The sequence below is a fragment of the Trichosurus vulpecula genome, chromosome 9 (genome assembly GCF_011100635.1).
Source record: "Trichosurus vulpecula isolate mTriVul1 chromosome 9, mTriVul1.pri, whole genome shotgun sequence".
NCBI lineage: Eukaryota > Metazoa > Chordata > Mammalia > Diprotodontia > Phalangeridae > Trichosurus > Trichosurus vulpecula.
Window position 1 is genome coordinate 14,545,161 of NC_050581.1, and position 16,096 is coordinate 14,561,256.

The 16,096-nt window shown below is 39.5% G+C and overlaps 1 protein-coding gene across 5 annotated transcripts in view; it reads left to right on the forward strand.

Annotated features, from left to right (window-relative positions):
* Positions 1-2,509: 2,509 nt before the first annotated feature.
* LUC7L (LUC7 like) overlaps positions 2,510-16,096 on the forward strand; it is a 45,198-nt gene continuing 31,611 nt past the window's right edge. The window contains exons 1-3 of one of the 5 annotated variants that reach the window (XM_036738349.1): positions 2,510-2,761; positions 4,160-4,230; positions 5,236-5,330. Coding sequence is in view for 2 of the 5 variants with exons in the window: in XM_036738347.1 (XP_036594242.1) it covers positions 2,701-2,761; positions 5,236-5,330 (156 nt within the window). In the remaining 3 variants the exon portion in view is untranslated. Of the gene's footprint in view, positions 2,762-4,159; positions 5,331-16,096 lie in introns of all 5 variants that reach the window. The other 4 variants (XM_036738351.1, XM_036738347.1, XM_036738350.1 and 1 more) reach the window with 4 other exon arrangements.

Sequence of the window (16,096 nt, forward strand, 5' to 3'; positions counted from 1 at the left end):
CTATGGGTCCAGTGGTTAAGGTGATAGACTGCTAATCCATTGTGCTCTACACATGTGGATTTGAATCCCATCCTTGTTCCATTCCTCTTACTCATGAGGAGTATGGCTTTGGGGTGTAGGGTGTGTTCAGAGAAGGCTAGTACCTCTGGTGTGATGGCTGCCAAGCCCTTTTCAGGCTTGCTTTCCACCTTTGGTGTCTACCTGTCCCACCCAATTCTCACTCTCACCTGTGGATTAAAAACAGCACCTACTTCACAGGGTTGTTATGAGGCTCAAATAAGATAACAGTTGTAAAAAGCACTTAGCACAGTGTTTGGCACCTACTAGGTGCTATATAAATGTTACCCTTCATTTCCCCCCTCCTCCATCAACCTGCGCAAACTTCCCTTGGCCTCAGCATTTTGCAAACTAGGGTTTATATAAAGTGCTATATTATAAATGGTATTTTAAAAATTATACCATTGGTTTCCTTCAAGTACTCCCTACAGCAGCCAAACTGCTCTACTTGCAGAAAGTTTCCCTTACAGGACATCCCTTCTGATACCTCCATGGTTTTACACAGGGCACTAGTCCTCCAGGCCTGCAGTACTCCCTCTCCTCACCCAGGCTGAGCTCAAGTGAGACTTCCTAAGAGTGCTTTCCTTTCCTAATTACCTCCAGTTGTTAATTCTCCCTCCTTAATGTTACTTTGTACTTTTTGATATTTGCTTATTTGTCTGTGTACTGTTATTTCCCTCCTGGGAAAGTGTAAGCTCCGTGAGGGCTGGTACTGTTCCAGTTTTGTCTTTATAGCCACACTGCGAAACAAAACTGTTGGGCACATAGTAGGGCATCAAGCAATGCTTGTTAAATTGAATTGATTCTTTTAAAAAAAAATTTAAATAATTTAATAAACTTATTTATTTTTAGTTTACAACATTCAGTTCCATAAGCTTTTGAGTTCCAAATTTTCCACCCCCCCTTCCCCTTCACCCTCCCCAAGACAGCCTGCAATCTGATATAGGCTCTACATATACATTCACATTAAACATTTTTTCACATTAGTCATGTTGCAAAGAATCATCATAACCAATGGAATGAACCATGAGAAAGAAGAAACAAAACAAAAAAGAGAGAGCAAATAGTATGTTTCAGTGTGCATTCAGACTTCATAATTCTTTCTTTGGATGTGGATAGCATTTTCCATCATAAGCCTTTTGGAGTTGTCTTAGATCCTTGCATTGCTGAGAAGATCCAGGTTTATCAAAATCAGTCATCTCAGACTGTGGCTGTAACTGTGTACAATGTTCTCCTGGTTCTGCTCCCCTCACTCAGCAACAGTTCATATATGTCTTTCCAGGTCTTTCTGAAGTGCTCCTGCTGATCATTTCTTATAGCACAATAGTATTCCATTCATTAATATACCACGACTTGTTCAGCCATTGCCCAACCGATGGGTACCCCCACCATTTCCAGTTCTTTGCTTCCACAAAAAGAGCTGCTATAAATATTTTTGTATATGTGGGTCCTTTTCCCGTTTGTATGATCTTGTTGGGATACAGCCCTAGAAGTGGAATTGCTGGGTCAAAGGGTATGCGCATTTTTTATAGCCCTTTGGGCATAGTTCCAAATTGCTCTCCAGAATGGTTGGATCAGTTCATAACTCCAACAATGCATTAATGTTCCCATTTTCCCACATCTCCAGCATTTATAATTTTCCTGTTTTGTCATCTTAGCCAATCTGCTAGGTGTGAAGTGCTACCTCAGAGATGTTTTGATTTGCATGTCTCTAATCAATAGTGCCTTAGAACATTTTTTTCATACAATTATAGATATCTTTAATTTCTTCCTCTGAAAATTGCCTGTTCATATCCTTTGACCATTTATCGATTGGGGAATGACTTGTGTTCTTATAAATTTGACTCAGTTCTCTGTATATTTTAGAAATGAGGCCTTTATCAAAGACGCTGGCTGAAAATTCTTTCCTAGATTTCTGCTTCCCTTCTAATCTTGGTTGCATTGACTGTGTACAAAAAATTTTTAATTTAATGTAATCAAAATTATCCATTTTGTATTTTGTAATGTTCTCTATCTCTTGTTTGGATTATAAATTGATCTGTTCTCCATAAATCTGACAGGTAAACTATTCCTTGCTCTCCCAGTTTGCTTACAGTTATCAGCCTTTATATCCAAATCTTGTACCCATTTGGACTCTATTTTGTTATAGGGTGTAAGTTATTGGTCTGTGCCTAGTTTCTGTGATACTATTTTCCAATTTTCCCAGCAGTTTTTGTCAAATAGTGAGTTCTTATCCAATTCTTTATTTTTTTTAAACCCGTTAAGTACAGAATGCAGTATGAAAAAAACTAGCCCCCAGAAGACGTAAAAGGTCGAGTTGCGTCAAAGAAATTCGAGCACTTTCCCCTTACCATCGCCCAGTGAAACTAGAGCGTGAAACGTCCCACCCAATCCATTAACCCCACCTCAGCCGAACTACAACACCCAGAAGCCATTGTGTCCCGGTGCATACGCACTTCCTCCCAACATCCCCAGCGGCAGGGAAGGAGCAAGCAGGAGAGAAGTAGAGCTCTCGAGGCCGACGCGACCCGTCCCGACCTCGCAGCAGCGGAAGGCCGCCACTGCGGCTGGCGCCGTGAGAGGAACCTCCGGCCAGGTCCCCAGCGGCTCCTTTCCTTCTCTGTCGGCCCGCCGCAGCCAACCATGTCGGCCCAGGCGCAGATGCGGGCTCTGCTGGATCAGCTCATGGGCACGGCCCGGGACGGTGAGTAGGGAGCGGCCGAGGAGCTTGCGGGTGGGAATGGCGGGCGGTAAGGGCGGGGAGCGGAGAGGGAGGGGGATGGGGAGCGGCCTGGAGGGAGGTGGCGGGGCCTGGGCAGCCCGGGCGGCCCGAGGTGAGGCGGGGTGGGGGCGGCCTGCTCGGCCCTGCGCGTGCGCCCCAGGTGACCCAGGATCCCTCTCTTGTCTCCCCCGCCCGCCCCGGCGAGGCGCTCAGGCCTTTTGTGCATCCGCCTCTGGCCTCCCAGCGTCGGCCGGCCCAGCTCGGAGGCCCAGGTCCTGAGCCCCTTTGTCTCCCGTGCAGATCCTGCCTCCTGGAGGCCGATGCCGCGAGCGCTCGGGCATCTTACTTACCGGATTCTCCCCCATGCCCCGGCACGCATGCATACGCACTCCTTCCTGGGCCTGCGGAGGCCCAGCTTGGGCCTTTTTGTGGCTCACTCCCTTTCTTTCCACTCAAGACTAAGAGGCCGCGGAGCGCTGGCTCCCTCCACGCACGTCTCTTCCTCTGGAGGCTCTGGCGGTCCTTTTTGCCCTTCTGAAATTTGAATCCTCCTTCGTGGCTTCTTCTGGCCCCCCCCCACCTGAGCGAAACTTAAAGGGTGTCAGTAGTTGCTGGCTCAGAGTAACCGATTTGTATTTATATTTGGTGGTTTACAACCCCCCCTCAACGCTAACCAGCTAATACTGCCCGCTTTTGACCGTCTTTTCTTTGCCCCAGGGCCGACTTTTACTTCCTCCTCTCCTGCACACATACCCTTGCTTGTTGGCCTAGAAACAGCCACCTTAGGAGAAAATAGGGAATTTAGCGAAGGGCCTGAGTTTCTTGATCTCAGACAGTATGTTTTCCAAGCCATGTGGCAGTATTTTTCCTGGGCTTCCTCTGGGAAGAAGTTCTATCAGAGAGGGAGCCTAATATACAGATAATATATCTAAGTGCCATTTTTATTCTGTTTCATTGCAAGGGAAATGGTAAGGTCGGCTTTTCTAATATGGGGGTTTGTGCAAAGTGACTTTACCACGTTAAGCCTTCACATGAGAAACCTAGTGTTTAGTCAACTCCTTACAGATATAGGTAGGTTTGTACTATAGATAGGAAAGCAAAATTCTAATTGTCTCAGGAAAAAAGGCTGCAAAACAAACAAAAAAACCAAAACAAAGCTATATTCCAGTTGTGGTTTGTGTTTTCTTTTCTATGGAAATAATGAAGTTGTAAATTCACACTGGCACATTTTCAGGGCTGTGCAGATTCTTTGCACTTTATTTCATAGATGAATAAGTGCTTTTTAGCTTACTTTGTATATTGAGTTGCTTTTGAATTGCTTCCCATATTTTTATTTCATACAAACTGAACAATTGTGGCCCCTCTATTTTATTTATAAAGGTTCAGTGTATCTTTGCCTGCCTACATCAATCTGCAAGGGAGTTGCAGAAAAGCCTCATGTTCATCGAGCCGTGAGTCACAACCAATTTTTAAAGCTGTTATAACAAAAAAGTGTTTGCTTTTTTCACAAGTAACTTTAAAAGCGTAGTTTAGAAAGAAAACATTTTCAATAAAAAAGACACTACATTAATCCTGGATGCTTGCAAATCCTAAAATATAGTCCTACTTTAGTATTACACAGATCTGTGTCATATACACAGATTAGCTTTAAAATTGTCACATTCCATTGCCACTTTGCCTTTACTTTTATGTATCATTCCCCTGACTTCCTTACTGCAGGTGTGGGCAAGAAAACTTTTCCTTTAAAACTTTTCAACAGCGGGCATAAAATTCTGCAGCTGAGGTCTTGAAGAATGCAGATGGGTACAGTATGTGTTGGAGCTCGCAGTGTGTATTGACTAACCTAGTTTCTTTCTGCCTTTCTCATATTGTCTTGTTAAAAGTGACTCCCAAATGCCAAAATATTTTTAAGGGTGGGAAAAAGGGAACCAGGGAGATGCCTAGATCATAGGGTTCTACAATGACATTTGAATACTTTTCCTGGACTCTGGACAAAAAAACACTGCCTACTCAGTTGTCCACATGAAGAAAATAGATGAATAAGTACCTGTTGCTGGTGGAAATTTGGAGGTGTAAGTGTCATAGTCTTTGATTCATGGCCCACTGAGAAATGTGGGTTTTGGTATCTCCATCCCTATCTGCTCTCCTTGAGTAGGGTCCAGGTAAACTTTTGATAATTGTTAAAGCCTTTTAATTGTGGCCTTTTGTCTATTTTGCATAATGAGCAGGTCAGACATCATTTGGTAAGATCCCATACTCTGTCATGATGTACTTAAGTCTATAAATACATCAGTAGTCCAGTTTCCAATTACGTTTCTAGACCCTGTTTTTCAATGAATTTGATGGGGAGTACGCAAAATTGATAGTCGGCAAATCCAGGTGAATTGTTGCAGCAGATATCCATGCATGGTTAATATGATAATACTGTCTTATTTAAAACCAAACATGAATTTCAGGAGACGAAACCAGACAGAGGGTGAAGTTTACAGATGATCGTGTCTGCAAGAGCCATCTCCTGGATTGCTGTCCTCATGACATTCTGGCTGGAACGGTACGTGCTTTTTCATAATACAATAAAGTAAAGGAAGAATTGTTGCTGTCTTAGTGAAGCTGTTCAGCTGGTGCTTTATTTTACATAGCCTAGTAGAAATTTCCTGATGCCCTTCAAATTATACAGTATTAAGAGATGTCTTTGGGTATAATAGAATTATTGTGTGTCTTACTACTATAAAATTATTTACATAAAATTATTAGACTTCAGAAAGCCAGTCATGCTGATTACTAAGAAAATATTGTTATTTCCTGAAATATCCATATGTAGATTTGTATATTAACTGCTCCTATTTAGGCAAACAGATTCTAGACCCTCTCTGACTCTTACCAATCACACTCTTCAGTGTTGCCAATAATCTAGATTTATGGCTGTCTTTTTATTTTTTTTTTAAAGCTAATAGGTGTTATTTCTTAAGCTTTTTTATTTTTGGAGAACTTTTTAATCACTTAGTGTCTGGTTTCCTTTTTGCAAATTTATATCATGTTACTATTTTTAGAAAAGCAGTATGTGAAAGTCAGTAAATATGGATTTTTCTCCCATCTTACATTTTATTTTTCTTTTCATTTATTTATTTATTTTGGGGGGCATTCAGGGTTAAGTCACTTGCCCAGGATCACACAGAGCTAGTAACTGTCTGAGATGGAATCTGAACCCAGGTTCTCCTAACTCCAGGGCTGATCTGCTGTCTGTTGCACCACCTCGTTGCCCCCCATTTTATTTTGCTTTTAACTTTCTCCACTGAAGTCTGACCCTCATGTCTCCTGTGAAGTTGATCCTTGAGGATTGTCTGTGGGAGGCAATCTCTAGTAGGCCTTACCAGAAAGACTGAGTATAAGTCTAGGAGTTGACTCTTAAGTCTTTAGGCCGAGGACCAACCTGCTTAGCTAATAGATGAGATTCTTGTTACTAGGTTAACTATCAAGTATTGAATTTTTTTCAACCACAGAAACTCATGAAAACTAAGGTTTTTTTCTAGAGGGGTGCATTGCAAGCCGTGTTGGTGGAGAGACTCAGAGATGTGTTGGGGCCAGCTCATACTGGCTCTTCAGAGCTAATTGTTAAATTTTCCATAGGAGCATTTATATCTTGTACATTGGCAATTGGCTACAAATCAAGGCTTAATTGTTTGGTTTGCTGATTGTCTAGACTTAAAAGTAATGGTGAAAATGCTAATGTTGTAAATTAATGTGTTCTGCTTGCATTATTTTTTGAAAGCTGCTTGTAAACATTTACCAACATACCCCCAGGAAGCATCTTTGAGATACTGAAATAAATACAGATTTTGAGTAGAAAGAAAAGCAGCAGGTCTGTGCCACTTTTGTTTCGTACACATTTCCAAGATCAGTTAGGATTAAAAAGTCTGAAGGGTACAACTTTGCCTGTAGTGAAGAACACAGAAATGTAGAATGTAAATTCCTTGAGAGCAGGGACTTTTTTTTTTTCTTCTTATATCCCTACTAACGCAAGGCTTTGTACATAGCTCTGCAAATACTAGTGGATTCCAGAAACTTCATGGTTTCCTTAGATGTAACGTTCCTTCCACAAACAATTTTGAGGGCTGTATAGCATATATTCACTAAAGTGCTCATTTTGGCATTGGGCATGAACCTAGATTTTTAAAGGCTATGCCAGTGGAGTAGGAGCTCTGGCATATCCTACATAGCTTGAAAAGTTTTTGGCTTGTACAATACTATTTTATTATAAGCTTTCTCTTGTGTTTTTCCATGTGTGCTATACTTATCTCACCACTAGAACAATTTTAAGATAATTAGAAGAGATTTAATTTTTAAATAATACTTAATATAGCATCATTAGAAATGGGTATTGAATATTAATTGTTGGATTGTATGTCTTTCATCTTAGAGAACCATCTCAATGGGCTACTATTCCCTGCTATCAAACTGGGAAATACTAGCTAGATTCAGAAAGGTTTATCACCTAGTTGGCTGTAGAGTGATGCATTTTTAAGCCACAGTAATTCCTGAAGACCATTTACTAAGGTATAGAGGGGTTGCTATCTGTGTTAGTGGAGGACACCAAAACTATAGATCCTTAAAAGTATTGAAGGATGATGTGCATGTTCTAAGAGATAATTTTCTCTGTGATGAATCATTACTTTGTCTATTATTAACTTGAGGAAAGAGCCAGAAGAGCAGTCAGTTTCATCTTTGGTATTACAAAAGCTGGTAATTTGACTACCATAGCTTATCGCTACAGTTTGACAAGGTATTTTTGATAATGCTATAGCTATTTATATACCAGACCTTTGTGGCTCAATAGTAATCATCATTTTCTCCATTCATAAACATTCTGATTGGAAAGCAGTAATGGGAATGATCTTGGATTATATCCTGTAGTTGTGCATGAAAGGGAGCCATTTTAACCTTGTTTTGAATAACTGTTGAAATCTCATTCTTCACTTAACCACAATTGCCCTGCCTTCCCCCCTTCAAAAAAAAAATCACATTCTTTTTGATCACTGAGTGTGACATTTTTTCAGTCATGGAATATGTATTGTGAAATTAATATTTCAGTACCCACTTGTAGTAATGCTGTATTAATTAAACATCTTCTAATTATCTTTAAATAGTTCTAGTGGTGAGATAAGTATAGCCCACTTAGAAAAATATTAAGAAAAAGTTCATAGTAAGGTAATAGCTAGTGTTGTTTAGGAGAAAGTGTGCTATGTTTGAGTCCTAGCTCCCATGTTTATTAGTGCTGTGATTCTGAGCAGGTCATTTCTCCATGCTGGGTTTGGTTTCCTCTAAGATCTAGGTTAAAACTAGGGCCACTGAACTTGTTTTTTAAAAAAACTTAATATTTTGATAGCTACTTTAATATTTTATAATTTTAAGTAATTTGTGCATTTAAAAACATTCTGAGAAGACGACTTTACTAGACTGCCAGAGAGGTCTATGACATAAAAAAGGTTAAGAGCTTATGCTCTGAAATCTCTTACAGCTCCAGCATTCTTCTGTGCTTAGGTGGCTACTATAGGCTTCTAGTTTTCCCTGGCCTTTTTAATAATCTTTCTTTCGGTGCTGTGTCTCTAACTGGGGAATAAAACCTGGCAGAATTTTCTAATGCGCAGAGATGGTGAGGTGGAATAGAAATGGAGAGTTCTCTTCTTGGGGTCCATGTGTTAAGGAAATGGAATTGAGTATGAAATTAAGAAGTGAGCTAGTGGCAAGTTTTGAAGTGGAATTAAATAGAGGTAAGTGACTGAAATAGTCTTTCAATACACTTTTTTTCAGTAGTTTCAGGGTAGACATAAGGGAGTGGGATGATGAGCAAAGTTGTGTCATATTAAGAACTTGATTAAACTTGATTTTATAACTCATTAGTGTTGGGAATCAAAACACTCCTGGTTTTTGGTCATTGATCTGCTACTTGTTAGTTGCATTATCTCTGACGAGTTAGCCTCTCCAAGTCTATTTCCTTAACAGTAAAATAGTGTTAATCTTTCTTGAGGGTGTGGTTGTGAGCAAAGTGCTTTAGAAACAGGAGCTGCTGTTGTGATTTAATAGCACTTATGAATTCAGTGACAAAAGCAGTGTTCCAGGTAGGAGTGCTTTTAGTTACAGTAGTGTTAGGGTGATTAGTTCTATCTAGTTTTCTCAGCTAGCAACAACAGATAATGTTGCAAAAGGAAAGAGTAGAAGTAAAAGTATCACAGAACTACTGTTATTGGTGCAGTTGAAGTAGTTTTCAAATCTCTCATTTGAGGGCAAAAAGAATAAGACATAGTGTTACATTGAGTTAAGATTTATTGTCTCAAAGGTTTCTTGAAATGGTTGCCCTTTGAGTTTTCTGGTATGGCATTTGTATGGCTGCTACTATTTTGAAATTTTTAACTTCCTGATTTCAATGCCTATTTCTTTGTCAGTTTTCATTGCTTATTCTTTGCAAACAACAATGCTTGCTATTCATTTCTTAAAAGCAATATTTACTTCTGACTAGTATAATAATTAAATGGCTTTTCACTTATATTTACTTTATTTCAGATATGAAAACTACATTAAGGGAAGGTTGTCAGCCTGAGAGAGGCCAGACTTGGCTGTGACTTAATGGAATTCCCTGCACTGTTGTCTTAGCATTTGAATTTCCTATATCCTCTTCATTTCCCCTAGTATACGGTAGTTTTATGTCATGGAAATGGTGCTTCTGGTGATTCACTGTTTTCTGTGATAAGAATTTGATGCCTATGTACAGGAGTAATTTTAATTTAGGTATAAGTTAGAATTGTCATTGATACACTAGATCATGGGACATTGTAGGAGAACTTAGTATTTGCCTTTTGTGATGCTATTAGCAAATATATGGAATGTACCTTAAACAGCTTTACTTTCCCCATAATAGTGTCCTAAAAGCTCACATTTTTATAACACTTTACAATTTACAAAGCACTTTTCTCACTACAACCATTGGAGGGAGATGTAGTACCTGTGTTGTCCCCATTTTGTAGATAAACAAATTGAAATATCTGAGAGGTGAAATTAGTTGCCTGTTCACTTGAGCTAGGCCTTGACTCCGGGGCTGATAGTGTGTTTTATGTTCCTTGCACTCTGCCAAGTTGCATTTTGAAAGGAGGGATAAAGGTGGGAGGGACTGATTATCCGTAGTTTTATTCGTCATCCTCCAAGTGGTTTATGTTTTCTGCTTATGCGACATCTTGGATTAATGAGTTCCCTGTTAACACTATCTTTGTTATTTTCTGTAAAGAATTCCTTCCTTTTTTATTTGTCTTAAAACCACCTATCTCAGTTCTGAGCGTTTCCCTTCCTAGATTTCATTATACCAAAGCTAGATTCAAGACAACTAACATTTGTTGAATTACTACTACTTGTAAAGCCCTATGTGATTTTGTATACTCTATCATAAACATACACTTCATGATTTTTATAGACTTCAAAGTAATAGCTTTAATAAATACTTTCTGAAGCAAGAATTCTTAACTTGGCGGTCACTCCACTTAGTGCATGAATAAATTTCATCCATGGCTTAAATTTTTAAAAATAATATTTTATATTTTGATATTTAAAAATATTGTGATGTTTTGATAAATAATATTTATTATTTCAGTATATTTGCTTTCTTTTGTAGTTTTATATTTTATTTTATTCATTTAAAAACATTTCTGAGAAGAGGTCCATAAGCTTCATCAGACTGCCAAAGGAATCCATGATAAAAAAGTTAAGAACTGTTGTTGTTAAAGGCTTGCCTGTCTGAAGGAAGGAGGGAGGGCAAATAGCTGAATGAATTTGAGTTTGAAGAAATTCTGGGTACCACTTGTAGATAAGATTTAGCCCCAAAATACTAGATATTATGAAAACCATTTTTTTTATAATAAAAGTAAACTCTGTAGCACAGAGTTTTGGTCATTGATCTGCTATATGAATGTAGAATATTTTTGTTCTTAGAGAAGGCCTTAAATTGCTGTAGTCTTCATTTCAAAGATAAGTGTACAATTCTCTAAGTAGTATTGATTGGAGAGAATTACTTGAAGACTTATTGACAGTTATAAGTATTGTTAAAGTGGATCCCATTGAAGGAGACATCCCTAAAGCTTGTGTTATATACTCTTTGTATTACTCTTCTTACTCAGGGGATAGTAGATGGTGGAAAAGGCAATAAAGCAGGAATTCTTGCTCTCAGGTCTAGTGGACAGTGGGGCAGGGGATTATGAACTTGCTTGGGGAAAAATTTTGTTTTTATTTTCACTGATCTGTGATTGAAATTTATTGCTTCCATTGATTATGAATGTAGGCAACAAACTTTAGCAGTGTTAGGCTTCTTCTGATGGGGGGGGCAAGGTGGCTAGCAGCTGCAGTGTTGGGGGTTGGTCTGGTCAATGACACAATTAAGAACTCTTGCTCTAGGGAGATTAGATAGGGCAGGTGATTTGGATACCAGGAGTAGGCTATATTGCATCACGTCTCCAAGAGCTTCAGAGCCACAGGTAATGGAACCAATGGTATGTGTTGGGTCAAGAGTCTAGTCCTTGAGAGGACTAATGAAAGAGCAAAATGGCACCCTAGTCTCATAGGAAGTGGGATATAGTATGAAGCAAATTATCAAGGCAGGGACTCAGCACAAGGGAATCAGATAAGAATTCAGTTATTGAGACTGAAGTACAAAGCAGGAAGTTTGATCTTCATAGTTTAAGAGCCCAGTTGTTAGAACTTTGGTACAAGTTGAGAGTATGACCTAGCAGCATAGCTGTGGTATATTGAGGTCTGGACTAAGGAAACTCACATTGTTCTGTGCTCTCTTACTCTTTGCAATGTGGTGTTAGATAAAGTATTTAACAAAAACTCTGAATTTCTTCTGATAAAAATGAGGGGGTTGGATTACATGATGTCTAGTCTAAAGTCCCTTCGAATGTTAGCAGTAAGCATGGCTAAAGCCAGATTTTTTTTTTTTTTTTGGGGATTTTTTAAAGGTGTTTTATTTAATTTTAGTTTACCACACACGGTTCTACATAGTTTTGAGTTCCAGTTTTTCTCCCCTCCCTCCCCCCTCCCTCCCCAAGACGGCATGAAGTCTCATATAACTGTCATGTATAACTTCGCATTGAATTAATTTATGCTCTAGTCAAGTCGTGGAGAAGAATTTTGACCAATGGAATGAATCAAGAGAAAGAAGAAACAGAACCAAAAAAAAAAAAAACAAAACAAACAAAAAAAAAAACCCAAAAACAAAAGAGAAGCAGAAAAGGCGAGCATGTAGTGTGCCTCAGTCTGTATTCAAACTTCGCAGTTCTTTCTCTGAATGAAGATAGCATTCTCCATCGTGAGTCCCCTGGAGTTGTCCTTGCCCCTTTAGGTTGCTGAAAGAAGCGCAGTATGTCAGGGTTGGTCCTCACGGAATCCACATATCTGTGGCTGTGCACAACGTTCTCCTGGCTCTGCTCCGCTCACTCAGCATTATGTTGTGTAGGTTTTTCCAGGTTGTTATGAAGTCTGCATCATCCCCATTTCTTATGGCACAATAGTATTCCATCACCTTCATATACCACATAAAGCCAGATTTATAAAATGATTTTTAAACTTAAGTGTGCTTTGGGGAAAACTTACTGCATTTCCATGTTTTATCTTTTTATCCATCATGATTGAAATGTAGTCTGATCAGTCTGTAGTTTGTTCCTTTACATATATTCGATTATTTCTTGGTTCTACTTGAGCTGAATAGTTAGCTGTCATGTCTTAAGAATAAAAATTCTTAGGGGTTCCTTCTTAAGTAATTGGCTATTAGTTATTGTACTTGGTAGCTCTTTTAAAATAGACTGCTGAGTAGACTCAAGTGTCTGAAAATCCTCTTACCTCCTTTTATTTTAACTAATAACCATGGTTATTTAGGAAAAAAGCAGGAAGAATTGTTAGGTGGGGCAAATATTGCCCTTTTTTGTGTATACATTCTTCTTAAAATCCACTTTTGCAATAAGAAGCTTGAATCAAGTTAAGAAATTGTAATTTTTAATGTTGCCTAAGTAGTCTCAGAAAAACTTAGGGCAAGAATAACCAGGTTTATTCCTATATTTAGAATTGAGTTTAGGAAAAATTAACATGTTATTTTCAGGTGGTCATCCCTAGAAGCTGGCCTTGTGTGTTTCAGGATGATTTTTTGGTGGGAGGCTTAAATGACTTTTCCTTACTTTTCAAAGTGCTGCTAATTTATTCACAGTGAAGGTTTGGACCACATTATTGGAGGACTTCAACAAACAAGTTGATACTGTCTAAACTCCCAGCTCCTCGAACTCCTCAGCTCTTACGACATAACTCCTTCACTGTGCCTCAGCCACATGCAGAGACACACTCTGAAATTCTATTCTTCCTCCTCTTTTTGACCGGTGTTCCTTCTGCTCCTCAGTATTCCTCAGACTGTTGGCGCTGCTCAGTCTTCACTTTTTTTTTTTAAGTCTGAACTCTACAGTTAACCATTTGAGTACCTGGTCTTGCTCTGGTGTCTGTCTCTCCATCCGTCCATCCTTCGCCACCCGCCTTTTCTCATTGTCAATCATGTCTTACCAAACTCTAACCCTGGAAAACTCCCACCATCTATTTTCTCTGTTGCTGCTCACATGCTACCCAACTCAGCTGGAGGAAGTCATGCTGTGGCCACTACAAGTTTATGTTCTTGACTGGGTCTCACTGCAGCTGAGTAGTCAGTGGCTGTTCAAATTTCTCTCCCCAGGTCTTTCATACCCTTCTCCTTCCTTCCTTTCAGCTAAAGACCTCAAATGAGGTCTGAAAAGTATAGGCCATTTACAATAGTTCCTTGTTTTTCCCTTCTGTACAGCTAATGATTCTTTGCATCATCCTTTGTTCTTTAGTCTCTGAAGAAGTGGCCTTTCTCACCAAGGTCACTCTGTCTACACATGCCTTTGATTCCATCCTTTCCTATCTCTTCTGGGAAATTGCCTCCACAATTATATCCTCACTCATTCTTCAGTCTCTCCATATCTACTGGTTCTTTCCCTTCCCTGCTGCTGATAGCTCACCTCAGTCCTTAAAAAAATCTTCGACTCTACCATCCCCTCAAGCTATTTTTCTGTCTTTCCTGTCTTAGACATTCAGATTCCTAGAAAAAGCACTCTACCTTGTCTACTTTTCCTCTTGTTTGCTTTGGAAACCCTTTATAGTCTAGCTTCTGATATCATTCACGTGACCACAACATTATACTTGTCAAATCCAATAACCATATTTCAGTCATCATCCTTTTTGATCTGCTGTAGGACAGCAGCCAGTTAGTGCAGTGAATAGAACAGTGGCTCTTGGAGTCAGGAGTTCACATTCAGCCTCAGACAATTATTAGTTGTTTTACCTTGGTTCTTCGGTTTCCTCATCTATTGAGTGGGTAATTAAACTTTCAAGTACTATGTAAATGCTAGCTATTACTATTTAACGCTATTGACCACACTCTCATCCTGAGTACTGTATCCTCTTGGTGTCTCGGGACACTGCACCATGCCATTTCTCCTTCTAGCTGTCTGCTCTTTTTCAGTCTTTGATTTCCATCCGGTATCCCCTAACAATTGGTTTACTTCCAGATTCTCTCTGTGACCTTGTCGGTTCCCATGGGTTCTAATTACCATCTCTGTGCAGTTGATTCTCAGACTTCTATATCCAACCCTAGCCTCTCTTCTCTGCTTAAGTCCTGCATCATCTAAGGGACATTCAAAGTGGTTGTCTTATAGGCAGCTCAGATTCAGCATGTCCAAAACAGAACTCGTTTTTAACCTCAAACCGCCCTCTTTTTGATCTTCTGCTTTCCTTGAACTTGGCTTCCTTGACTCCTTACTCTTCACCCACATTCCAATCAGTTGCCAAATCTTGCTGATTCTCCCTCCGTATGTCTCACCTCTCTCCCACAGCCACCACAGTAGGCCCTTGAACTATTGCTATTGCTTTCTACTTGGTCTCCCCATCCAAATTTCTCCTCTAATTCACCCTCCCATGTGGCTGCCAGAGTTATTTTCTTAAAGTTTAGGTCAGCCCATGTCATTCCCCTGCTCAAACTCTAGCAGCTCCCTAATACTTTGAGGATAAAATATAAACCCTCATTGGCATTTAAAATCCTTTACAAACTTGGCCTCAAACCTATCCCTCCAGCCTATATACATTATTTCTCTTCACACCTTCTGTGGTACAGTCAAATTGGCCTTCTTATCATACTTTTCTACTGGCTGTCCCCCATGCTTGAAATACTCCCTCTTTTTTTTTTTTTAAGGTTCTTTCTTCAAAGCACAGCACAAGCACCTTCCACAAGAAGTTTCCTCTTCCTCTTTCCCTTCCCCACAAGCTGCTAGTGCCTTTCTCTCAAATTATTTTGTATGTGTATCTATATGCTCCCTTTGCAGATAGAATGTAAGCTTCTTTAGCCAGGGACTGTTTTGTATTTATATCCACAATTCATAAACGTTTTGTCTTGATTAATTGATTGACCTCACTCCCTCCCTTTTGACATTAGCACATGGAATAATCCAAATGGGGCTTGATATTACTGAGATTTTTGTGCAAGAATGGGAGAAGAGTCCCTAGCAGGCCCATTTAATATTCTCTTGAAGCTTTACCTGCTTGCTTTCCAAGCTGGCTGGAATATTACTCTTTTTCCCTCTACTTCCCCCTCACTTGTGCTGTCTTGTTCTCCTGCTATACACACATAACTCCCAAGATTCTGCAGAAATCAAAAGTACCTGCTAATCATGAAAAAACTGAAGCTGTTGCCTGCCGTGGATAATCTTCGTTCCAGAGAACAGAGGAAGAAACTCACGACTCTCATCTTGCTACAAAGGGGAGAGGGGATTATGAGTGCACAGACTTGCATATGCTCTCAGATACAGTTGCTTTGTCAGTGTTCTCTTTTTTTCAAGGGGAGGGAGCTAGATCATTATCAGGAGATGAGTTTTTTTTTTAAGAGGCGTTTATTTTTTTTTAATGGCAAAAGAAAAGGGGAAAAAAACCTCTCCAGTTCAAGTAGTGTACCCAGAGGCAAATATCATAGAGGGAGACTGTGGTACGATAAATAGTGCTGGAGCTAATAACTGATACGTATATATTTTAAAGTTCATAATTTACATACGTTCTTTCATTTTAACCTCACAATAACCTTATAAAGTTGGTACTACTGGTATTATCTCCATTCTATGCAAGAAGAAACTGAAGCTTAGAAAGACTTCAGTGACTTAACGTATGGCTGGACAGCTAGTTAAGAGTCAGAGATGGAACTTAAACCAACTTTTCTTGGATAGTGTAGCACTTGAT